The 24,622-nt window shown below is 44.5% G+C and overlaps 1 protein-coding gene across 2 annotated transcripts in view; it reads right to left on the bottom strand.

The window, feature by feature from the left end:
* Window positions 1-24,622, bottom strand: part of ZZEF1 (zinc finger ZZ-type and EF-hand domain containing 1) — a 96,040-nt gene that overhangs the window by 42,162 nt on the left and 29,256 nt on the right. Inside the window, exons 4-23 of one of the 2 annotated variants that reach the window (XM_083714254.1) lie at window positions 24,200-24,371; window positions 18,872-19,071; window positions 15,490-15,700; window positions 14,331-14,447; window positions 12,776-12,954; window positions 11,646-11,744; window positions 10,602-10,693; window positions 10,371-10,519; window positions 9,686-9,797; window positions 9,176-9,391; window positions 8,583-8,683; window positions 6,179-6,348; window positions 5,827-5,957; window positions 5,254-5,324; window positions 3,972-4,086; window positions 2,188-2,347; window positions 1,904-2,025; window positions 1,676-1,798; window positions 644-810; window positions 269-350 (exon numbers count right to left, since the gene is read on the bottom strand). In XM_083714254.1, coding sequence (XP_083570380.1) covers window positions 269-350; window positions 644-810; window positions 1,676-1,798; window positions 1,904-2,025; window positions 2,188-2,347; window positions 3,972-4,086; window positions 5,254-5,324; window positions 5,827-5,957; window positions 6,179-6,348; window positions 8,583-8,683; window positions 9,176-9,391; window positions 9,686-9,797; window positions 10,371-10,519; window positions 10,602-10,693; window positions 11,646-11,744; window positions 12,776-12,954; window positions 14,331-14,447; window positions 15,490-15,700; window positions 18,872-19,071; window positions 24,200-24,371 — 2,789 coding nt within the window. Of the gene's footprint in view, window positions 1-268; window positions 351-643; window positions 811-1,675; window positions 1,799-1,903; window positions 2,026-2,187; window positions 2,348-3,971; window positions 4,087-5,253; window positions 5,325-5,826; window positions 5,958-6,178; window positions 6,349-8,582; window positions 8,684-9,175; window positions 9,392-9,685; window positions 9,798-10,370; window positions 10,520-10,601; window positions 10,694-11,645; window positions 11,745-12,775; window positions 12,955-14,330; window positions 14,448-15,489; window positions 15,701-18,871; window positions 19,072-24,199; window positions 24,391-24,622 lie in introns of those variants that run through there. The other variant, XM_083714253.1, reaches the window with a different exon arrangement.

Genomic DNA, 24,622 nt, shown 5'->3' with positions numbered 1-24,622 from the left:
GGGGGTTGGCAAAGAAATAATTTGGCAATTGCTGATCTAGTGGGCCACACATTGACCACCTCTACTTTAGGGGTATGTTGTGAAGCAAGATTCAATGCTGAGTCCCCAAAAGGCAATGTTCTTAAATAACAAGGTATGTGGTTCTCCATTAAAAACCTTCCAGTGCAGATGCGAGAAAAGCCAGGAACAACTGGGTGTGGTGCCACCGTGGTGGGTTTTTGTGTCACACAGAAGTCTTGCTCGCTCTCAGTATTTGGAAGCCACTCACCTTGGGCCACTTGTCTGTGCCAACTTTGGTATCGTAGCGAGTTTTTCCACCTTTGGCGTCAGTAAATTCCAGGTAATCGTACCTATGAAGATGTGTTTGTGCAGCATTAAAAGAACAGAATTTCTCTAACCGGTGAGTTCTGGCAACCTTTGGGGGGCCTGACTGGGACAGCTCAGATGCACAGCTAGGCACTGAAGAGACGTGCAGAACAATCCTGAAGGTGTAGGATTGAGGGGGCGCCCTTGCCTAGCTAGACCTTCCCAGGAATGTAAGGGGCTGGGCTAACAGATGCATGAGTGAGCCTTCAGCAATGGGGCCAAAAGAGAGGTGTTAACATGGAAGTCACACCCAAGATGAAAACTGCTGCAAGGTTACCTCCTCTCCGTTTCACATCTTTCATCAAACTCCACCTCGAAGTAAGTTGCCCCTGGACAAAGGAAGACGGTGACATCGTGGCAGTTGTTTTCGTAGTTATGTGGGGATTCTGCAGCCCATGTCCGCAGCACCACCGGCTGCTCCTGCTGCCAACTCTCCATGCCCACCTGGCACAAATAATAATAATAATAAACCATTATAAAAGGAGCCAAGGGCGGTTCGGCTCCCCAGATGCCAATCCAGGAAAAGGAAGTCCTGAAATAACCAGGTGTCTGGTGCATATCTGGAAGCTTAATCCAGAGGTAAATGGACAACATGAAAACTGGTCTCTCTAAAGTGTTTTTGACATGGATGTTGGCTAAGATTTCAATAGCCTAGAAAGGAAGAACACTGAAAATAATCTGCATTTGCCTGTGGGGTATAAGAAACTATGGACATTGGGTATTGCAATCGGGTGGGGAAAATTACGCACATAAACTGAAGTGTTTCCTGGGGGAAGGAGGATCCAAAATATTACTATGCCATCTCGTGGGGTTTTATTTCTGAAGCTTCAGACTCAGGTGCTCAATATTCACTACCCACGCTGGCTTGGGAAATATGGATGTCTTGGTTTGTACTGGTGTGTTACCACTTCCCTTTCTGACTGTTCACTGCTTGTTTGCTTTGTATAGGGCATGATCTAATACCCTACCTACTGCAGTCTGGGGCTGTAAATAATGTCAATTAGGAAAAGAAAAGAAAAACACTGAACGACTGGGTCCCTTGGTAGCACTAGGCAGGCCTACCTAGATAGGTATTTCTAAGCATGGTATCTGCATGCGCCAGGACTTGAAGGCCTCAGATTCTACAGCAGTGTTAGCATTACTCAGACTTGGGCCCCTTTGTCAACACCCATCTTTTGCATGACTTAACAGAGCAAGAGTCCATTTTCATTTCATTCTTATCCTACTTTAAACAGAAAACCAGCTCGACGTGGTGAACAGCAGAGTTAATATTGTGCACTGAAAGCATTAGCACCTTTGCCGAGGCTACCTTATTTGGGCCATCTCCTGGGTCTGCAGACAGGTCATTCAGTAGCTTTGTCAAAATGCTGACATCCTGCAGGAGGGTACGATGTGGAATGTCTAAAGTGCAGAAGTCCTGCAGGAAGGTCATCTGGGGAAGGACAAAAGGTGCCCTGTTAGAATTACAGGTTGTTTTTAAAAATATATCAAGAAAACCCACCCGCAGCTGTCGTAAGCATCCCATAAGTTCACTCACCAGCTGGCGGGCTACCATGGAAAAGACAGAGTTACTCAGTTTTTCCACTATTGTTCTCCCACTGTGTTGGGACAGGAGCGACTCCAAAATTGTCCTGACGCTCCGCAGGAACTGCTGCACATCTAGACAGGAAAGAACAAAAGATGGCTTACTAAACGATGCAGAGTAGCCTTCCCCAACGTGTTGCTCTCCAGGTGTTTTGAAGCACAATTCCCATCATCAGCACGTTTGGGGCTTTTTATAGAAAAGGTAAGTTAAGAGACCGCTCCTGGTCAGATACTTACATTTTGTAAGGATTTCTACGGCAAGGCTCTTGGGTGCTGCATCACTGCCCTTAAGTTGCAAGTAGCACCAGGAAAGGAGGCTGCCCTGAACAGACCAGAATAAGGACGAGAGCACAGGACCCGTGTCTTGCTGGGCAACGCCCATCATCAACATTTCGCACTGCGGAATGCAAAAAGTTTCATGTTGTCAGAAATGCTGGCCTTAAGTGACTTAAAACAGGGTGGTTAAGCTTTTGCAGACTGGGCAGCCTTTTGGGGGGCCATACGTCAGTGGTGGGTAAGAGCAACCCACACCATTTTTACCTTTGCACAGTAGGCTGGTTTCCACACACATAGAGCTCTCTATCCTCGACGCTCTCTATCCTCCATTCAGGCAAACAAGAGGCATTCTCAGAGTTCAAAGACATATTTCAGCCAGGCACAAACACTCAAGGTGGGTGGCGGGCCTTGGGAAGTGTCCCAAAGGCTAGATAGGGAGGCTTGATGACCGGGGATGGGAGAGAAGATGGGTGCATTTTGGTCCCCGGGTCCAAGGTTTCCCACTTCCCTAACACACTGTTTTAATTACCCTGCTTTTCTATTATTTGTTTAGGTGTTTGCCTGTTGGTTTTTGGATTTCTTTTCTTTTAAATTTGGGCTTGCCCAAACTGTTGTAAACTGGGGACGAGGGTGTTCAGCAAACTGCCCTGGTAGCTGTTATGGCATGGGGAAAGGCAGTTTATAAAGAAAAAGAACAGCAGTGATGTACAGTGGTACCTCGGGTTAAGTACTTAATTCGTTCCGGAGGTCTGTTCTTAACCTGAAACTGTTCTTAACCTGAAGCACCACTTTTAGCTAATGGGGCCTCCTGCTGCCGCCGCGCCGCCGGAGCATGATTTTTGTTCTCATCCTGAAGCAAAGTTCTTAAGCTGAAGCACTATTTCTGGGTTAGCGGAGTCTGTAACCTGAAGCGTATGTAACCTGAAGTGTATGTAACCCGAGTTACCACTGTATTGCCATAATAGGTAGAAACCAAAAGGAAGACACTGGATATGGCGGTGTGGGGGGGAGATAAGAAAAATAATAAATTAACAGGTGAGGAATGATCTTAATAAAACATTAACAGCTGTTTAGGCTGTAAGTGTCAAGGTGCAGCTAATGTTCTTACAGACTTAAGAAGTTACCCAATAACTTGGGTAAATAGTTGAAATAGATGAATAGATGAAATAGTAAATAGATGAAATAGCGAAAGAATGTTCCCTCAGGAGAGTGAGGAAGATTCTCAGGGATGATTCACACCCTGGCCGGCACTTTCTTGATCTCCTGCCCTCAGACAGAAGATATAGAAGCATGATTAGTTGCACCAACAGGGTAAAGAACAGCTTCTATCTGTGGGCTGTTAGGCTGCTGAATGAAAAGGTAACAACAGGGCAACTGACTTTCGGGTTTGGTGGTGGGTGTGCGTCAGTAAACGAGGGGAATTAAGACTAGGAGAGCTGAGTGGGGGGTGCTCGTGTAATCTCACCGTATACAAGTTGTACAAGTGACAATAAAGTATTTCAATTCAATACTAAATTGATCCATCTCACTCAGTACTGTCAACAATGACTAGCAAGGGAGATTCCCTACTCTGCCTGGAGATGCTGGGGAATGAATCAGTGACATTCTGCATGCAAAGCAGGTGCTCTACTGCTCAGCTACGACCCTTGCCTGTAATTTATCCAGTCCTGAGGACTTTGCTGATAAATAAAAGGTTAGCCGTTCCACATGCAAGAACTACCCCAAAGCCCAACTGGAAGCACTACCTCTCTCGATGTCACTGCCAGGAGCGTTTCTGTCACCGCAAGCACTTTATCCACATCAACATCTGCAGAAGGTCCTTTGTCTGGCAACAAGAGGAGCCCACCTGGATCCTGGTCACTGTCAAAGAACAGACATTTTCACAGCATGGCTCTTAAAGGCACCCCAGACGCAACCATTCCAGACTGCAGAATCCATCCGCTTCAATATCCCAACCTTCAAGCAGAGCAAATGTTATCTCCCTAACCCACACTCCTTATGGTTGCAGATATCGGGGTCGTACCCAGCTAACTTCTCCTCACTACAGATCCACAGCAATTAGCGCTCCTTAGTTTAACTGCTTCCACTCTCCTCCTTTAGAAAGAAAACTGGAACATTACGTTATTAGTAAAACTAACTTGTTTCTCCAGAAACTACTCAAGGAAACAGATCTTTAAAATGGACACCGCTTACATTGTTTGATTATTCATTTGTTAAATTAGTATCCCACCTTTTTTCAAAGAAGCTCAAGGGGGTGTACATGGTTCTTCAACTCATTTAATCCCAACAACAACCCTGTGAGGTAGGCTAGGCTGAGAGGCAGGGAATGTCCTCCAAGGTCACACCCAGAGAGCTTCATGGCCAGGTGGGGGACTTGAACCTGGGTCTCTCAAGTCATATAATCTGACACCCTAACCAGTGGAATTTGAAATTTCAAAATAAAATACAACTATTGGGGGCGGGGGTATTCAGAGTTGATGTACTAAAATAAGTAAATTCACTTCAGTTACTTAACCGCTGATTTCAGTTAGCCTCCTCTGAGTATGTTACTGGATATCACCCAGTCTCTTTTTTCCCTATCCTGCAACTATTAAGTTATTAAAATCAAATAACTGTTGTCTAATATGAGTACAGTGCTACCTTGGTTCTTGAACTTAATCCATTCCGGGAGTCCGAAACTGTTCAAAAACCAAGGCACAGCTTCTGATTGGCTGCAGGAGCTTCCTGCACTCAAGCAGAAGCCGTGTCAGATGTTCAGCTTCCAAAATGTGTTCGCAAACCAGAACACTTACTTCCGGGTTTGCAGTGTTCGGGAGCCGAATTGTTCAACCACTAAGGCATTCGGGAACCAAGGTACCACTGTATTGGCAAAATTTTCACTTTCTCCCATGCCATTTGTTCTCAATACTAAGGCCTTTTTTTGTCTATTACTTTACAATCATCTCTGAAGCGGTGATTGATTCTAAAGACCTCAGTGGGACTTACTCCCAGGTAAGCATGTATCAGATTGCAGCCAAAGTTGCTTACCTGAAATATGCACAGAGGGATTTGAAAGTAAGATGGACAGATGCCTTGTGTTCCTGCTCTGTTATGTTTTTCTGGAAAAAAGAAAAAGCTTGATTTAAAAAAAAAAAAAAAGCTCACACATTTCCCCCTCATGTGAAATATGTTAAGGGTGGGGTAAGGTTTGTGGCAGCATGACATTTTGATAGCCTGTATCAGAAAGTGATCGGAGAGTTCGACGTAAACTGAGAAGACATGAGTTCAAATGCTAACCAGCCACGATGCTCTCCAAGGCTGCATTTCTATATCCACAACACTGAAACAAGTGCCACTAAACTCTGCAGGACTTACTTCTTAGCAGACTATGCAGATGTCAAGAGTTCTGAATGACAGTGCTGCACTCTGGGCCTAACCCACCTCACAAGATTGTTGTGTGGATATAAAGTAACGGGGAGGTGATGTACTAAGATCCTTGCAGGGTAGGGAGGATAAAAATGTAGTCCGCTTGCTAGAGGTAGCCCACAGGGGTTTTGCAGAGAGAAAGCAAAAGCTAAGGCTCTGTACTAAGATACTAAGATTTCTATGTCCACAACATACCAACATTGCAAAAAGCTGCTCCCGCCGGGTGTGTCTGTGGGGGAAAAAGATGGCTGCTCCGTTCAGCAATGTGTTATTCACTTCCTGCTTCAAGGTCTTCAGTGATGGGGACTCGCTGTCGCTGTCTACAACTGCTCGTAAAAAAAAAAATGCAAAGAGAGATTTCTGTTTAACTGAGAGCAACCTGAATCTCATTTCCTTACCTGCATTCCTAAGCTTTTGCATGAAATTCCAATGCCACCCGGCAATTTACAGTGGCTGGGCTCTACCACCAGGCTATGCTACCCCCTCCCTTTATTAATGGAAAAGATGGGTTTTAAGGCAACAGGGTGGTGGGTTGAAGTGAGATCACCTTCACACAGATGCTTGTAGAGTTCCTCTGCTGCTTCTGCGCTGTCAGACGTTTTGCTCTGAGCAGCTTCCTGAGTCTTTGCAGCTTTGTTATCTGATGTAAGCACTGAAAAGCAGCTCTGGAGAAGCCGCAGCAACATGGCTTGGGCATCAATGCACTCTTCTCTTGAGCTAGGGTGGGAGGAAAGGTCACAACCCTGATGTAGTAAAAATCCATTCATAACCCCGTGTGCAACACTGTCATGAACGACCAATTGGAGGCAAGCAAAATAATGTGATTCTCATCCCATCCTGAGTGGGTTTCAATGCAGGAGCAAGATAGGTAGAAGCAAGCTCTACACTAAACTTCGCTAACCGGGCTGGGGTGGACGTGTCTCAGATGTTTTGAACAACTCCCATCAGCCCCCAGACAGCAAAGTTACGGCTTGCACTCTCCCTAGCCCTCCAGATGTCTGTGGACAGCTTCCCCCAAGAGCCCATCAAGATGTTTAAAGCTGAACAAATGCCTCCATATTGCATTGCTAAGAGAGTCAAATGCCTCCAGAAGGTGCTATCACTAAATCCATTGATGGAAGAAGACTACCAAAAGGCTCCCCACCTGCACTCCATACATAGAGAACTGCAAAGTTGGAAGGGACGCCAAGGGCCATCTAGTCCAAGCCTCTGCTATGCAGGAGCCACACCTAACAGGTGGCCATCCAACCTCTGCTTGATCCTGACTTGTTTTTAGGAGATAATTTACTGTATTTTTCACTCTATAACACGCACCTGACCATAACACGCACATAGTTTTTAGAGGAGGAAAACAAGGAAAAAAATATTCTAAACGAAACAGTGGATGTATGATTTTTGTGGTTCATGCTGTGGCCACAGACATGTGATCTGACAGTGAGTTTGGGGTAGCCCAATGCAAAAATCCTGAGGATCCATGTGGATCCATGCTTTGTAACCGCGTTTTTGCACCACTGCGGCCCCAGGCAACAGTGGGTGCGTGATTTTTTTGGTGCAAGCTGTAGCCATGGACATGCTATGTGATCTGATGGTGAATTTGGGGTGACCCAGTGCAAAAATCCTGAGGATCCATGTGGATCCGTGCTTTGTAACCAGGCTCTCTGTCCCTCTCTTCTCCCCACTCAGTGGCTCTTCTCCCGCTTTGCTGTTTCAAAGCGACCAAAGCGAGCCACGGAGGAGGGAAGGAAGGGGAACCATGGATCCTCTGCCCACGACTGCAGCAGATCCCCCGCCATCCGTAGGCATTCGCTCCATAACATGCACAGACATTTCCCCTTACTTTCTAGGAGGAAAAAAGTGAGTGTTATGGAGCAAAAAATACGGTAATTATTGTCTGATTTCATACCAATGCTATATATTTGATGTTAGCCGCCCTGAGCCCAGTCTCAGCCGGGGAGGTTTATTTATTTTTATTTATTTATTTATTTTAAAACCTCCAAGGACAGAGAGTGCTCCACCTTCTGTCAAGCAGCTCTTACTGTCAAGGAAGTTCCTTCCAGCTCCACAATTCTACGATTCTATGAAAGTTCCTCCAAGTGTTTAGTTGGAATCCCCTTCCTTGTCATTCGAATCTATTGGTTCGGGTCTTCTCCTCTGGAGCAGGAGAAAACAAGCATGCTCCATCTTCCATGTGAAAGCCTCTCAGGTATTTAAAGATGGCTCTCACATCATCTATCAAGTCCCCAATTCTCCAGGCTAAACAACCCCCTCAACTGTTCCACATAAGGCCAAATTTTCAGACCCTTTATCATCTTGGTCTTCCTGCACACACTCCAGCTGCGGTGCCCAGAACTGGCCAGTTTCCGTAAGACTCATATCAGTACGTGTGTACAGTGTAAACTACAGTACATACCGGGCTTCTATTTAAAAGCAGCATTGAGTCTGTTGGTAACTTATTACTCTCTATTACTCTATTCCTTCACCATAACTAGCACTATGCCTGCTAGTTTCTATATGGATGCATCTGGTGAGACCTAATGCTAAGCACCAGGGCCTGGAATAGTGAGTTTGGTTGTACAAGCCACACAGGCAGACAATGACCGAAGCTTCTGCCCATCACCAATACACGCCACAGCATCAAAGACTCAGAATTCAACCAGTTTCATTTACCGTATTTTTCACTCTATAAGACGCACCAGACCATAAGACGCACCTAGTTTTTGGAGGAGGAAAACAAGAAAAAAAAAATCTGAATCTCAGAAGCCAAAACAGCAAGAGGGATCGCTGTGCAGCAAAAGCAGCAATCCCACTTGCTGTTCTGGCTTCTGTGATAGCTGCGCCGCCTGTATTCGCTCACACATTTCCCCTTACTTTTTAGGAGGGAAAAAGTGAGTCTTATAGAGCAAAAAATACGGTACTTTCAACTAGTTGTAAATGATGGGAGAGGGACTTACTTTTGGTGAAGTTTACTATAGAAATTCCAGAAAAGCTTTAAATCCAGGCCCGCAAAGTCGAGGTATGACCTGTAGCGCAGACCGCTTGCCTTCTTCTGAACCTAGAAATAAAATAATTATATTTTTTTAAAGCTGGAAAAAGAAATAAATTCATGGAGGATAAGGAACAACGATGTGAATTTCCTCCCAAAAAAATCTGCACTGGAAAGCTTTCTTGGGGGGGGGGGGGGAGCAGGATAATTTTCAGTTTGCATCAGATATCTTTCTGATGCCTTAAAGATCCCCAATTTTGGGAGGCAAGCAAGCACAAGTGCAGCTTGGGAGCGACTGCCTAATTTCAGAGGGAGGGAATAGAAATTTGAAGGTCTTGGGGGAAATTGGAAATGCTTTCAGAGGAGATTCCCAAATGTTCTCCATGTTTTCCTAGCTTTTCACATATCTGATGGGGGAAGGAGACTGCTTGCAGGCATCATGGCAGACATCTATATGAGCACTGCTGGCCACGCTTGCCCTAGAGAATAACCTAATTTGGCCTTTAGAATACGGTCCAGCCTATGGAGAGAAGAGGCAGCAGCAGGCGGCGTAAAACCTACCAAATCCTGTGCAAGCTGCTGGATGAAGCACAGAGTCTTCAGCAGGAGTGTCATCCCACAAACGACGTCACCGCTGGGCTTGCCGCACTCCAGGCAGCACTTGCTTCTGTTGGGCTCTGAAGAGATGGACCGGAGGTAGCCGAAGATGCTCAAGCCTTGCACCCCGAGCCTCTCGGCTTTGTCTTGCCTTGTGCACAAGAACTTCACCATCAGATACTGAAAACGGGGAAGGGACATCATGACCAAATCATTATTTTTTAAAATTAAAAGTGCCAACCCTGGCAACTATGCACCTTGTGTCCGAAGTTAAAAGATACAAAAGTTGAGACTGCAAGATGAATGTAGACAGCTGCCATTATGCAGACATACTGTCATGTGCTCACTTCACCCCCTGCCCACCAGAAGACTAGCCATGAGGGAGTGCGGCCTGTGAGGGCTGGAAAAGGTTCCCCCCCACACACACACCCCTGCTATATGGTCATGACTGGAGGAACTGGGCTGAAGTTTTACCTTGGAAATTCTGCACTGCTGCATTTTGACTTCCATTTCATCCCATTCCTCTTCCATTTCAAACCAACCAACGGGATCCTCCTCTCCCAGTTCGTCTCGTGGAGTGCTGCTCCTACAAGTGTTTAATTTGATTTTTTTACACACACACACACACACACACACACACACACACACACAGTGGTACCTTGGTTTTCAAATGTCATCCGTTCCAGAAGACCGTTCGACTTCCGAAACGTTCGAAAACCGAAAACTCAATACGAAAGCCTCAAAACACACAGAGAACTTAAACAGGAAGCCAGCTCGGAAGTTCAACTTCCAAGGCGCAATCGAAAACGGAAGCATCTACTTCCTGGTTTTTTGGCAATTGAGTTCCAAAACGTTCATCAACAGAGACATTCGGAAACCGAGGTACCAGTGTGTGTGTGTGTGTGTGTGTGTGTGTGTGTAACAAAATTGTATTAATTTGTAATAATTTGGAAAATTTATAATAAGAATTTAAAAAGAAACAGGCCACTGGGGTTGTGGGTTCGGATCCTGAGCATTATCAAGCCAAAGAAAGCTGTTGCGGTTTGACTTTCAAGGTTGGGTAATAGACCAATATCGGAGTATACACAGAAAAATTCAGGTTCAACCATTTGCACCGTCAGTTAAAAGAATCAGGTGGCAGCTGATAGGTTGTATTTACCTGGCTTTTAAGAAGTGCCGGAAATCTTCTAGCTTCCATCTGTCATAGCTCTCGAATCTCTTGAAGTGCTCCTCTGCGTGAAATTTCTCTGAAGCGGAGTTGTAAGCAAACACCAAGCCACACCGGGCCCCAATCGCTCCCCTCCGCACCTAAGAGAATAATGAAGCTCTAACCATGTATAGAGAAAGCAATTTCATTCATGCCCGGAAAGCTGAACAGAAGCACCCTTACCTTTATTCTGATTTGTGTGACCTGAAAGGCTGATTCAGTTCCGGTCGAAAGAATGACACTGGCCTGTCTCTTTCCAGTCTCAGTAAGGAAACCTTCGAACAAAACAGCAAGACTTGAAATTTATGGAGAATGTTCAGGACGATGCATGTTTGGGCTCTGGATTGGGCCAACCAGGGGAAGCGGCCTAACACTGGTGCACCGTTTGGTTACAACAATGGATGTGTCCGGAAGCACCTTTCTGCCCAACCATCCCCCTGCCTGAAGTTGTGGTGGTCTATCCCTGTTGATACCTGTCTCTACCAATTCATCATGTCACACACTGGATGAAGGTTTTCAAACAGGCTCACAGAACCTGCATGTACCTGCTTCACTATCCAACTGAGGATTTTAAGTGAGCTCCCGGTTTTATCCCTCAATGCCCAGGTAGTAGCCATGCCTTTGCCCAGTGTGTCAGTTGGACACATTTCAGGAGGGGCCACATCTGGTCATGATTACACATGCCCCAATTACACTGAGACTGGATTACTTCCACTCATTCAGAACTCCATGGTGAGATTGCTTACTGGGCCCAGGGATTTGCAGCAGGTGATTTCTCTTTTCTACTTGCTGCAATGACCTCCGGCTTATTTCCAGGCTCAATTAATGCCCCAAATGGCATGGGATGCCTAAAAAGGAACAGGTCCTACCACAAGCCTGTCTGTCTCATGAGACGCCCTGTTGTAAATTCTGTCGCCATCAGGAATTCAACTGGTAAATGACTTGCTATAAGAGTTTTCTATATTCTTGCACCTAGAGTGTAAAACATTTTGCCCTGCTCCCCCTTCAGATGCTGTGCATCTGCTTTTCTGCCCAATTCCCTGCTGCCAGGCTGCTTTATACTATCTGTTATCTCCTGCTACGCGTAAGTTAGTTTGTTTTAAATTGTTACTGTCTAGTTTCTTATGTAAGCTACCTTCCATACCTCCATTTGAGGAAGAAAGGGAAGGTACAAAAGGCAAGATAAAATGTAGGAAATACGTGATTGGAATCAACACGAGCCCTTACCATCCCCTGTCCATGGCTCTATAAGGAGATTTTCAGGACCTGATTTGTCTTCCTTTCCTTTGACATCACAGGCCTGCAGCGTCAGCCTCAGGGGAGTTCCTGGAGACGGCAACAGACAAGTCTGTCAACAACACAGAGAAGCAGCCCACTCATGGCATCCCCTATACTTTTCAATTTGAGGATGGGATTAGGAAACAGAGTGCTCCTCTGTGAATATACAGTTTAAAGAAGGAACACACTAATAACCCCACAAAGGTGATTCTTTTAAAACACAAAATCTTCCAACATGTTTCAGTTGAAGGAAGCAAACATTCCCAGTTTCTGATTTTCCTAGCTTCAAAGAAAAGCAGAGGACAACTGCTAGAAGTTTGAAACAGTTACCAAACCTGTTATCAAGCCTAAGAACCTAAGAAGAGCCTGCTGGATCGGGTCAATAGCCCATCTAGTCTAGCATCCTATCCTCAAAGTGGCCAACTGGATAATCAGGATCTGAGTGAAAGAGCCCTCTTCCCTTCTGTGGCTTCCAGGTGCTGGTGTTCAGAAGCATCGCTGCCCCCAGCCATGATGGAAAGAATTGGGAGCCTTGGGTGACTGAAATATCTGAGCCACTTCTTTTGGCAGGATGGCACTGATTACTGGCTTAGCACAGGTTGGCAGGGACATTCTGGGGACTTGATGCCATGGCCCAGAGAGGTTCATGGAATCATAGAATTGTAGAGTTGGAAGGGGCCCCAAATGTCATCTAGCATCCTGTTCTCACAGTGGCCACCCAGCTGCCTATAGGAAAACTACAAGCTGGACCAGAACACAAGAGCCCTCTCCCCTCTTGGGGCTGCCAGCAGTCAATATTCAGAAGCATTACTGCCTCCGAAATACGAGGCGGAAAATAGCTGACATAGCTCGTGGTTATAGACAGGCTTATTCTTCATGAATTTGTCCAGTTCTCTTTGAAAGTCATCCAAGTTGGTGGCCATCTCTGCCTCTTGTGGGAGTGTGAAGAAGTACCTTCTTTTACCTGTCTTGAGTTTCTAAGCTTTCTGTAACCACTTTTTCAATGCCGTGCATAGGTTTAGAAACAACTATATGAACATTCCAGCCATTATTCCCCACATTCCCCAGCCATTATTTACCATATTTGTACAGCAAGTTTTGCCTGACTGTGGCCATGGAGACGATGAGTGAGGCAGCCTTGTAAGGCGTTTCCAGGTGGTCGGCGATCGTGCAAAGCGAACTCAGCACTTTGCCAATGCTGCCTCTGGCCAGGGAAAATGCCAGCAGGGTAAGCTCTACTTCTGGGGAGGCACAACGACTGGGAAGAAATGGAAGGAAAACAGGGATTAGACAAGTAGCCTTGGGCTATTGTTTTCTAACCACCACGACATGCTGTAATGCAGGATATGGAGGAAGCACAAGCTACATAAGGAGACTGGAGGGAAAATTCCCAGACTACTCAGAATTGTATCAACTTCTAAAACCTTTCCCCTTAGTCCTATGCTTTCTGGTCTGAACTAAAAAGCTGCAGTTTCCACTGCATCACAACACAGTGGGGGAAACTAGCCCATGGGGGTTAATATGGCCCTTCAAGCCTCGCCATCTGGCCCTTGGGACTCTCTCCAGGTCATGCCCACCACACCTCCCACCAACCCAGTGATTTTGCCTGGCTAGAAAGTGTGTTTGAATTGTGACGAAGCCTCTTGCTTGTAAGGATGAAGGATGGAGAGAGGTCTGTCAGTGTGTGCAGAAACCAGCCTACAGAAGTAAAATTTACATTTGTTGCTTTGCACTCTTTTGCCTCTAGTCCTGCCCACCACGGGGATGTGGCCCCCAGAAGGCAATGTGGCCCTCCGGCTGGCCAAAGTTCCTCATCCATGCTCTAGTCCAGGGATTTAACACGGACTTGATTTTTGTTGAAGCATGGGCTTGGCAGCCATACGTGACAAGGGGCTGCCATGCAGACAAGTGAAATTTGCATGGGTTGCTCTGCCCACTTTTGCCTCTAACCCCACCCACCACTAGCATGCAAGCTTCCAGAAGGAATGAGGCTGAAGAATGGATATTTGCTCCTGGTGTAACACTTATTTGCTGTATTACAGTGGTACCTCGGCTTACAGATGCTTCAGGTTACAGACTCCACTAACCCAGAAATACAGTGGTGCCCCGCAAGACGAACGCCTCGCAAGACGAAAAACCCGCTAGACGAAAGGGTTTTCCGTTTTGGAGGCACTTCGCAAAACGAATTACCCTATGGGGTTGCTTCGCAAGACGAAAAAAATCTTGCATCCCCCGCGGGGTTTTTTCCGCTTTTTCCGCCCTTTTCTTAAGCCGCTAAGCCGCTTATCAGCTGTTCCGCTGATAAGCCGCTTAACAGCTGATCGCTGGAAGCCGCTTGACAGCTGTAGCGCTAATCCGCTAAGCTGTCAATGGGCTTGCTTCGCAAGACGAAAAAACCGCTATACGAAGAGCCTCACGGAACGGATTAATTTCGTCTTGCGAGGCACCACTGTAGTACCTCGGGTTAAGAACTTTGGTTCAGGATGAGAACAGAAATCACACAGTGACAGCAGGAGGCCCTATTAGCTAAAGTGGTACCTCAGGTTAAGAACAGTTTCAGGTTAAGAACGGACCTCCAGAACAAATTAAGCTTTTAACCAGAGGTACCACTGCAATGCTCTATTATGACTGTACCTGGTAATTCCCAGAAGAAAACTGTCCACTTCTTCCAAAACGTTGGGAGATAGGAAGCTTGAGAAGTCTATGGAGCCTGGTGACAAAGAAAGTGGGGGCATGTGCTGCAGGGCCTTCCTGGAGGAAGAAAAAGGAAGAGAACATCCCATCAGAAACAATGGCAAGCAGGAAGCGCGGCTGGAAGTCCAGTGTGGACAAGGTTGTGACACAGCACATCACGGAGAACAAGAGGCCAACGTGAGCAGCCCAGCTACACCTCTACATGGTTCAGTTACATGTTACACTTTTAAATCCATGGCCCACTGCTGTTATGGGCTCTTGGATAGAGGAAAAGCAATGCAGAATTCTAAACGTATAAATAAAATCAATGACTATGCCTTAATAGTCCTGCCCTTGTCAGAGCTTTGGAAAATCCAGAAGGCTCCCTCCCTCCTCTCCCAGACAGAGACAGAAAAATGGAAGGGACAGGGGAAAACTTTTACATTGCGCTTTGCAGCGAAGAATAGCTCCCAAAGCAGCATACAATTAAAATCCACACGTAAGTGTGTGCTCTCTGTGTGTATATGTTTGTGTGAAGTATTCTGGTCTCATCCTAAGGTAGCCAGCAAGGAAGAACAGTGGGAAAACAGCAAATCGCACCCTTTGCTCCTGAGATTAAAAGGAAATGGGAGTGGGGGCAGGGAGGATATGTACCTAGCTTTACAACAAATTTTAAGCTGCTGTTTCTAAAGCTGTGCATAAGAGACTCTTACACACAAAAATACAACAAAATGGAGGTTTCTTTTTTTAAAAATGTAACAAAACTCATCCCCCTCCAAGGCAGAAACACAAATTATCAGTTGTATCCAATGCTAGTCCAACTCAAGAGTAGACCCACTGAAAATAATGAACATGACTAACTTGGGTCCATCCATTCAAATTAAGTCTACTCTGAGTTAAACATAGTTGGATACAACCCTGTAACGTGAAAGGCTGATTTGGTGTGTCCTCTCCCCCCACCCTTGTTCTTGTGAATGCAGTAGTTTAGCTGTTTTTAATTCTGAATTTTAAAATTTTAGTAACCCACCCTGGCCAGATATAAGCACTGGTGTACACTCATAAGAAGGAAAAATGCAGATGGTAATGTAGCTAAGCAGAAAAAGGAAGGAGAACTACTCACTGAGTATTTTGCAGGATGGCATGAACAATCGCAGGGTTGGTGTCCATAGACGCTGTGATCAGAGAGGTCAAAAGGGACCAGTACCAGATCGCCGAAGCATCGCAGACTGAGACACCTCCCTTCTTCACTCTTTGGTAGCCGATAGCTCTGAGCCCGTGGATTCTGGTGTCGCACCCATCACTAAGGCAGCGCTTGATATTTATCTGTACATCTGTCAAAAGCATCAAACAAATAATTTCTTCCAGCCATGGGCCAATTTTGTTTTTTGTTTTTAATGAAGTTCTATAGCTCAAAGTGAAGCTGCTGATTGTCCAATAACGTTTAAGAACAGCTAACATCACAAAACATGCTATACGTGTATAGCAGGCATAGGCAAACATGGCCCTCCAGATGTTTTGGGACTACAACTCCCATGATCCCTAGCTAACAGGACCAGTGGTCAGAGATGATGGGAACTGTAGTCCCAAAACATCTGCAGGGCCGAGTCTGCCTATGCCTGGTGTACCGGAACATCCTTTGCTGTACATTACCACCTGAACCCCTTTTGAGTCATATTCCAAAAGCATTCTCTCCTGCAGGCTAGAACATGACTGCTTATTCAGAGTACAATACCATGAATCAATAAACTCCTAGGTCTAGGTAATCGGTAGATTCTACAAGCTATTAAAGGAAAATATCAAGTGAGGGGAAGAAGGCTCATCATGGAGGATGTTGCTGCCAAACCAAGTTTATTTAGTGGAGTGGAATGGAGAACGACACAAACGAGCTTCCTATGCCAGGCCTGAAAAATTCCTGCACCTTCTTTTGGGTTCTCCAGAGCAGGGCAGCTGTAAACCAAGCATAGCCAACTGCCAAGCCACAAAAATGAAGGCAGACCTAGTGGCAGGCAAGCTTAAATTATTGGCTGGGAATCATATGCCAGACTCAGAGTCAAAAGAGACATGTAGTTATGTATAATTTGAGATTTCAACAAGGTCTAGCACTTCCAGATATTTTAAATATGATTTGGCATCCCTTTATTACATATACAGCAGAAACATTATTTTCAAAACAACCCTCATCACGTGCCTGGCAAATCTGGAACTATATGTGAAGATCAGTTAACACAATTATTATTTCTTCTACGTGAAGGCAATTTTTATTCTCATTTTTTCTTTCCTGACTTTGTTACTTAACCCATATGTATCTGTACTTTATGTGCCTATCTGAATATTCCCCCCCCCATCTGTTGTTGTCTTGGTTTTATATACATTATAAAATGAAATAAAAATTATTTACCCCCCCCCCAAAAAAAAGACAGACATGTGTGGAATCCTTATGTCTAAATCCCCCCACAGAGGTCATATTTTTTATTTTACCCTAGTCTTCATCTGATGCATCAATCCAGTGTATCTATTAACTACAGTGGTACCTCGGTTCTAGAACGTCTCCGTTGTCAAATGTTTCAGAACCTAAAAGTAAATGCTTCCATTTTCAAAGTCTAACAGCCTCCGCTGCGTGTTTTTAATTTTCTCAATTGCATTTGCAGCCAACCCTTTGCGCCTTGGTTTTCGAACGTTTCAGAACTCAAGTGGTCTTCCAGAATTGATTGCGCTCGAGAACAGAGGTTTCCTTTCTTCCTGAAATATCCCTTTATAATGCCTGGTGGGGGTGCTTTCACCGAGGAAACTTAACTGCAAATTTGCTAGGGCACTTCTCTCTCCGTTTTCCTTCCCGCCCCCTGCCATATTGCACAACAGTAAAGGTAAAGGGACCCCTGGCCATTAGGTCGTCATGGCCGACTCTGGGGTTGCGGTGCTCATCTCACTTTACTGGCCGAGGGAGCCGGCGTACAGCTTCTGGGTCATGTGGCAAGCATGACTAAGCCACTTCTGGCGAACCAGAGCAGCACACGGAAACACCATTTACCTTCCCGCCAGAGCGGTACCTATTTATCTACTTGCACTTTGACGTGCTTTCGAACTGCTAGGTTGGCAGGAGCAGGGACCAAGCAACAGGAGCTCACCCCATCACAGGGATTCGAACTGCCGACCTTCTGATCAGCAAGTCCTAGGCTCTGTGGTTTAACTCACAGCGCCACCCGCATCCCTACTGCACAATGCTGGCATGTAATTATCTGCATGTTGTTTATCCTGGAACTTCAAATGTCTGTGGATCAGGCCACATTTCTTTTCTGTTTATTTCTCCCCTCGCCCCACAAAAAGACACAAACTTCTGTATTAGGGAGTCCTACAAATATCCAGAAGCCACTCCCATTTCTCTTCCAAAATGCTAGCCAGTGTGGTGTAGTAGTTTTGAGTGCTGGACCAGGGCCTGTGAGAGACAAGGCTTCAAATTGCCACCTGGCATGAAGCTCACTGGGCGATCTTGGGCCAGTCACTGCCTCTTTGCCGAGCCTACCTCACAGGGTCGTTGTGCGGATAAAATGGGGGAGGCGGGATATAAATGTAATAAATCAATAATTAAAACTGATTGACTCCCAACTAGCTTAAGTGTGTGATCTGTATTATATATGAGGGTATTTCTGGCAACAGAGTAAGCCACAGTCCCAGGCAGACAAGACTTCTCTGAGAACTGCAACATTTCTCTTAATGCTGGTCTTTTTGTATAGGTTATAGGCCCCCCAAGATTACTTCAACAGAAATTAATGAACTTTAAAAACAACAATGCTCCAGTTCCCTGAGCAAGTCAGAATTCCAGATTCAATTCTAGATAATGAACAAACCTGCAATCCTGCAAACCACAATAAATGGGGGGGGGGGGGCTGTCAAATGTCCAAGTGAACCACAGGTATCTTGCTGAGGAGAATTGTGCATTTTAAGCCAACCATGACATTCATGGGTTTGCATGGAAATGAAGATAATTCAGACACCGAATCTTGCCTGAAGAGTGATATTCACAAGACATCCAATTTCAGTGGTTTCCAAGTATTAAGCTTCACATTTCTAGTGGCACAGTTATAACGTTATACACACTTGGGGTATTAAAACCTGTCAATCTGAACTCCAACACTCTTTTAAATAAGTTTTCTAGCTGAACTCCAGAACCTGAACTCAGATTCAAAGGCTTGGCCCCAGAGCACATGAAAACTGTCTCTGAGCATGGGCATCCACAAGTATTGAGAGCTCAAAGTCTAGGGATGCAGGCAAGTGTCTATGTGGGGTTTCTTGTCTGTTTGGTGGACTGATTGTGAGTCGCTTTGGGTTAACCTGGACAAGATAAAGCGACTTTGGGCTGACCTGGGTAACCCAAACTTCCCATCCCTAAGGAACTGCTTCCCCACCCCCTTTTTACCTTTCAAGCCAGTCAGTTAAAATATATTTTGTTTTATTAAAAAGAGAGAGAGAGAGAAGAAACACCAATTGTATTGTTATTGACTCACACATCTGACTAATGTTAGCGTTTTCCAACAATGTCACATATCCGGTAACATTGCTGGGAATGTGAACATCGCGGACCTCCTGGAGATTGCTGGCCGTCCTTCCAACAGCTACCGTAACCTGCTGCGGCATGTAACTCTGGTCGTTGGCTGCGACTGCAATCGAGAGGTGCCTCAGAATGACATCCGGTTTCATCTTTAAACTGGAAGGCAAAGAGATTTCATTGGGAATGCAGGGGGTGAGAACAGGAGATTTTGTGGTGCCCAATTGAGCTTGCCCGACTTGCACTTATTCAGTAAAGAACACATTTATAAAAGGATGCCAGGCTTCTGTATCCATTGGGCCATACATATTGCACCAGTCCATGATAAAGATCAAACTCAAAGCAGCTTACAATTAAAAAAGAAATCATGAGAGAATTAAAGGCAAAGGCTTGCATCTAGCATTAGTCATGCCTATTAGGTCTTCTGGGCAGAACTTCGCTCAAATCACCCTAAACCTAGTAATAAAACAAGCAGCACATTAAAAACTTTATCAACAGTTAAAATCACAAGCAAGTTGACACTGGCTGTCCATCTATTATCAGGCCAGGATCAAGTCTTAATTTATAAAGCCCTGAGCAACTTCAGCCCAGGGTACTTCAGGAACGGCCAGAAACTTAATATCCCAGGCTGGTCACCGAGATCATCTGCATGAATGTCGCTGGTCATTCCCCAAGTTGGCAAGGCTCATTTGAGAACAACAAGGAACCAAGCCTTTTGCGTAATCTGCCCAGCTCTGTGGAACCCTCTGTCACTAAAGATACAGCAGACACCATCTGTTTCAACTTTTAAACGCATGTGAAAACTTTTTATTCCTTCAAGTTTATGCAGGCAATTAAGAATACATCTTTCCACAACAGTTATCTGATTTTAACTTCTTTTTTTAAAAAAAATAATATTTATTAAACGTTTCCAATTACAACCAAATAAAAAACAAAACATCCAAATTTAAAATCTTGTTTTCCATAACATCTTTCCAGGACTTCCCCTCCCCTCCCCCTCTTGTATTCCAATTCTTACTTATAAATTCAGCAATTTCTTATCCCAAATTTTGGACTTATTGTCATTGACCCAATTTAAAAATATTTTCCCATCTCCTAAAATCGACCTGTTCCCTTCCGCGCGTTCCCCCCTTTAACATACATTACAGATTAAAATATAATGAAATAAAATGTAGTTTAACACCCTTTGGATTCCAAATTTCCCTCCCCCTTTTCCCGGTTGCGTTCCCAAAATTTATCAACATCTGATGTCTTCCTGGAGCTCCCACAATTTATTTAAGCCATAGTCCTTTACCAGTCATCTTTAATTTCGAATGTCCAATCTTGGAAGGAGTCTGTCTCAAAAAGGCCCATTTTTTCCATCCAGATTTTTATACATTAGGAGTAAAAACTCCAATTTTATTTCTTTAAACCTTTCAGGTCTGGATGTCCCAAATGTACCTTCTTTCAACTTTATCCAATTCTTGTTATTCTTGTTGTTCTTGTTGATCTCTCTCCTTTCCTTTTCTTTTTTTTCCTGTTTTCCTGCACAAATGTTCTAATTCCAAAAGCTTCAAATTCAGCTGCAGAGGCTCTGTTATTCAGGAACGAAACATAATGCCAAGTCCCTTCCATTTTTCCAATAGATAAGTCTATTGTCTTCTGTAGTATGTCAGCCTCTGTAGTCAAAATAGTGTTCCATTTCTGCAGTTTCCCAGGAGATAGAAAGTTCTATTCAAATTCCATGTCAACAACTTGTAATATCCCTCGGCTCCTCTAGGTGGGTTGCAATAACTCAGTTCCCTTCCAGATCACCCCAATCAGTCCAAATAGCTTGTTATTCCTTGTTTTAAACAATTTGTATCCAATTTATAGCAAATGTAACCGGCAAAGTCCTTGTAACAAAGTTCTCATTTTGTTCTTCTGCTTTGACAGCTCTTTGACAGCTGTCAAAACCTCTCTTTGTCTTCTCCCGGCGCTCTCACAAAACGCTCCCAGGGTTCCGGGGGGGGGGGGGTACTTTTAAATCAATTCCACTTTTCTCCTCCAGCTCAGTCTTACAGTTTTCCGTCGCGAAATTAATATCTTTGTAAAAATAGGGTTGCACTCGATCTTAGATGTCAAATCCTTTGCTTTAACTCCTCTACAACAGGGGGGGGGCTGACTTCCTTTTTGCGCCTCCCCCGCTCGCTCCGAATTTTTTAAAAATTTGTCCCCCTTTTTAGTCCAGGTTCCAATTACTCACGGGTTATTCTTTTAGGTCCAGATTTTCAATAGAAGAAGCCAGCGCTCTCCGTCAAATGGCATGCGGCTTCGCTCGGCAGGGGAAGCGGAGGACTCAAAGCACCACCACCCCCCCGTCACCCGTTCCGTAGCCTTTAAAAAGGCTCCTTCGCGGGCCAGGGGGGGAGCGCAAAAGGTGCCAGCCGAGTCACCATGTCCATGGGTTTCAGCGCCCATGGTTTTTGAGGGTCCCCGCGTCGCCGGCGCGGTAGGACCCTACCCCTGCCGAGCAGGCTCCCTCCGGAGCTCGGAGGGAGCCCGCCATTCAGCGATGGCGCCAACCCAGGAAGTCCTGATTTTAACTTTTTAATATGTTTTTTATTGTGTGGTTTCATATGTACTTGTTGTGAAACACTTTGATATTTTCTTTTTTTAAAATAATATTTATTACTTTTAAAAGTTACAAAAGAGAAGAGAAAGAAAAAAAAGACAAGAAAAAAGAGAAAAAAAGAAAAAAAGAAAAGGAAAAACAATACAGTACAATATATAAACCATACACAACACAACCTAAACCCATTAAACTAAACATTAATAAAACAAAACAAAAACACTTTAAAAACGTCCCTCCTTTCCATAATCTATCCTTCCTTCCCTTGATTCCTCGACCTCCTCTCACCTCCCTTTTTGTATCCCACTTCTACTGATTGTTTCAGCAAATCCTTTCCATCTTTCTCTATTTTCTGTCATAATATAAATAACATATTCCTTAACCTTATTCCCCATTAAAGCTAAAATAGTTATATATACTTAACTTCTTATAACATTTCTGCTAAATCCATAAAGTATCATTCAACCATTTTTCTGACAGTCATTACTTTTACAACATTTCTAAATATACACTTTAACTTTTCCAATCTTCTTCCACCATCTCCTCTCCCAGGTTTCGGATTCTGCCAGTCCTTTCCGTCAATTCCATATAGTCCATCAACCTGGAGATCTTATGTCCGAGGCTCTTAACTCTTTTCCAAGTCCCTTCTGCGGATCTTCTTCATATTCTTTAATGCTAAGGAGCAAATCTCGGGAAGACTCCAACCTAACCGTACTTTTATTCCTTCTGGACAGTTCAGCCAAATTTCCATAGTTAAAGCTAAAGTCCATAAAGTGTTTCAGGACGTATTTCAAGATTCCTCCAGATCCAAAGACCCCCAAAACTTCAATCTCCTCCAAACCCAAACCCATGTCCCAAAAGTCAATTTATCTCTGGATAGAGGGATCTTTCCAACTTTCCTTCTTCAGTCCAAACCGGGATCCAATCCTCAAAGCCTGACTTTTGCTAGATTCAATCATAAAAGGCCTCAATTTATCGTCCTGAGTTTGCTTCTGTAGGACTAAAGGTCCCGCTTGTACTACTTTGGGTTTCACAACAACAGCTTTCGCCTTTTCCTCCACAGTTTGTCCTGCCAAGGTACATTCCTGTACCAAGTCCTGAATTATTTCTGTATTGATACTCGCTTTTTGACTCAAATTAGTCACTTTCTGTTCCAAGTTATCAATTTTAAAAATCGTGTCATCTATCTTTTTATGCAACTGTTCCAGCGAGTAATTTATCTTACATAATACAGTCACAATAGCTTCTCCTAACAGCATTTTGAATGGTCCAAGGTCAGTCTCTGGTTCTCAGGATCCTTATCTTGCAGCTGGAGATCTCCCTGTTACACTTCTGTAACAGTTTCACATGCTCCCTCTAGAGGGAAACAGTCTCCACTTGTATCAATTCTTTCAAGCTCAACTCAGACAGTAAAAATAGTTTCGATTTTCAGTTACTTTTTCCTCCTTTTTAAACGCAGAAGAGGACAATGGAAACAGTATCTTATTCTTATTAGCTAGCTGTCAAATCCGTTCTGTCAATGAACTTTTCTCAAACGTCATCTGGCAGACCGTTCCCAGGTTCAGAGCAGTGGTAATTTGATTTTTCACTCTCTCCTGCAGGCTCACTAGATCCAAAATTTCCCCCCTCTTCTCCTGCTTCCAAGGGGTTTTTTGTATTTTAAACCGATGGGAATTTAATCCTTTATCGAAAACTTTCAAAGACTTTAGCTTGTAGTGTCTTTACTTCAGTCTATTTACAAAAGCGGAAGGCGGACTTCCTGTTTAGAACCTTCCCGCATCAATACCAAATTACAGTATTTAAGGATCCAATTTTCCGTTCTACTCACGGGTAGTTGTTTAAAATCCAATTGTCCACAGGAAAAAGTCAGCGCTCTCCGACAGCAGCAATGCGGCTTCACTCCGTGAAAGAAGCAGTCGATTCAAAGCACTGCGCCACTCACCACACGTCGCTCCGGATCCCCAAAACAGGGTTTCCCCGCGAGTAGGGTAGGCACAAAGGGTGCCAGCCGAATCCCAAGTTCACAGGCTTCTCCCGCCTATGATTTCTATGGGTCTCCGCCTTCGCCGTGGCGGTCAGACCCTGCTTTTCACAGAGCAAGTTCCTCCTGATCGGAGGAGCTCCGCCATTGCCGGAGGCGCCAACCCGGAAGTCCACTTTGATATTTTCTTCATGTATTAGCAGTACAGAAATATTGTTATAAATAAGTAAGCAGGGGGAAGAATCATAGGAAAATATAGTGGTAGAAAAACCTCCTGCACAAAGTCTTTCACATCACTGTTGTTTATCCATGCCGTAACCATAGTGGGAGCAATACTAGCTTTTGACAGTTAAGGTATTTTGTTTTATGGGACCCACCCCTTCTGTTCAAGAGAAGCTTCTGTTTTGGTTGAAATGGTTTTACTTGGTTTTGTAACCTTATGTTTATATAGCTGTAACCCATCCTGGGGACCTTATGGTGAAGGGCAGCTAAGGATTTTTATGAGTAAATGAAACAAACCACAGTTCCTGGGCTCAGAATTAAGTCCAAGCCAGGGATACCAAGCCAACATCTGGACAGAACCACAAGACCGCTCTTCTACAAGCTTGAGAGTCTTATGTTAACCAGTTTCCATCCAAGTCAAACAAAGAAGAGGAACGTTCTGCTCTGGAAATCCCAGAAGCCTTGTTAATAATGAAATTCAGCCTGTCGCTCACCGTATCCAGTGTGACCGAGCACTCCCATCAGACTGCCAGAAGGAGGAGGTCTCTCCATTTGTCATTTTGTCAATGTCTGCTGAATTGGAGGAAGTTTCTATGTGAGTGTAGCACTTTGAAACTGATTTGAGCTTGTCTAATTCCTGGTTTCCATTTAAATCACTCGGACATTCTGTAAAGAGATTGAAAGAAGCAGCAAAGACGGGTTAAGTAAAAACATTCATACCAGCATACTGACTTCTGCTTTCCTCTTCCTCCGTCCCCCTACCTTCATGGCAATCTACGAGACCTTTGAGGAAGTGATTCTCTTTCATTTCCTTGCAACACGTTCATTGAGAATTTGCCTAGAGGAAAGGCAAGTAACCTCTCTCGTCTAGTGTTTCCTTTTCTCTCTTTTTTTTTAAGGACAGGTATTGGAACTGG

The sequence above is a fragment of the Podarcis gaigeae genome (assembly GCF_964106915.1).
Source record: "Podarcis gaigeae genome assembly, chromosome: 15".
In the NCBI taxonomy this organism is placed as follows: Eukaryota; Metazoa; Chordata; class Lepidosauria; order Squamata; family Lacertidae; genus Podarcis; species Podarcis gaigeae.
The sequence above is the reverse complement of the archived record's forward strand: the minus strand, read 5'-3'. Positions and strand labels throughout refer to the sequence as shown.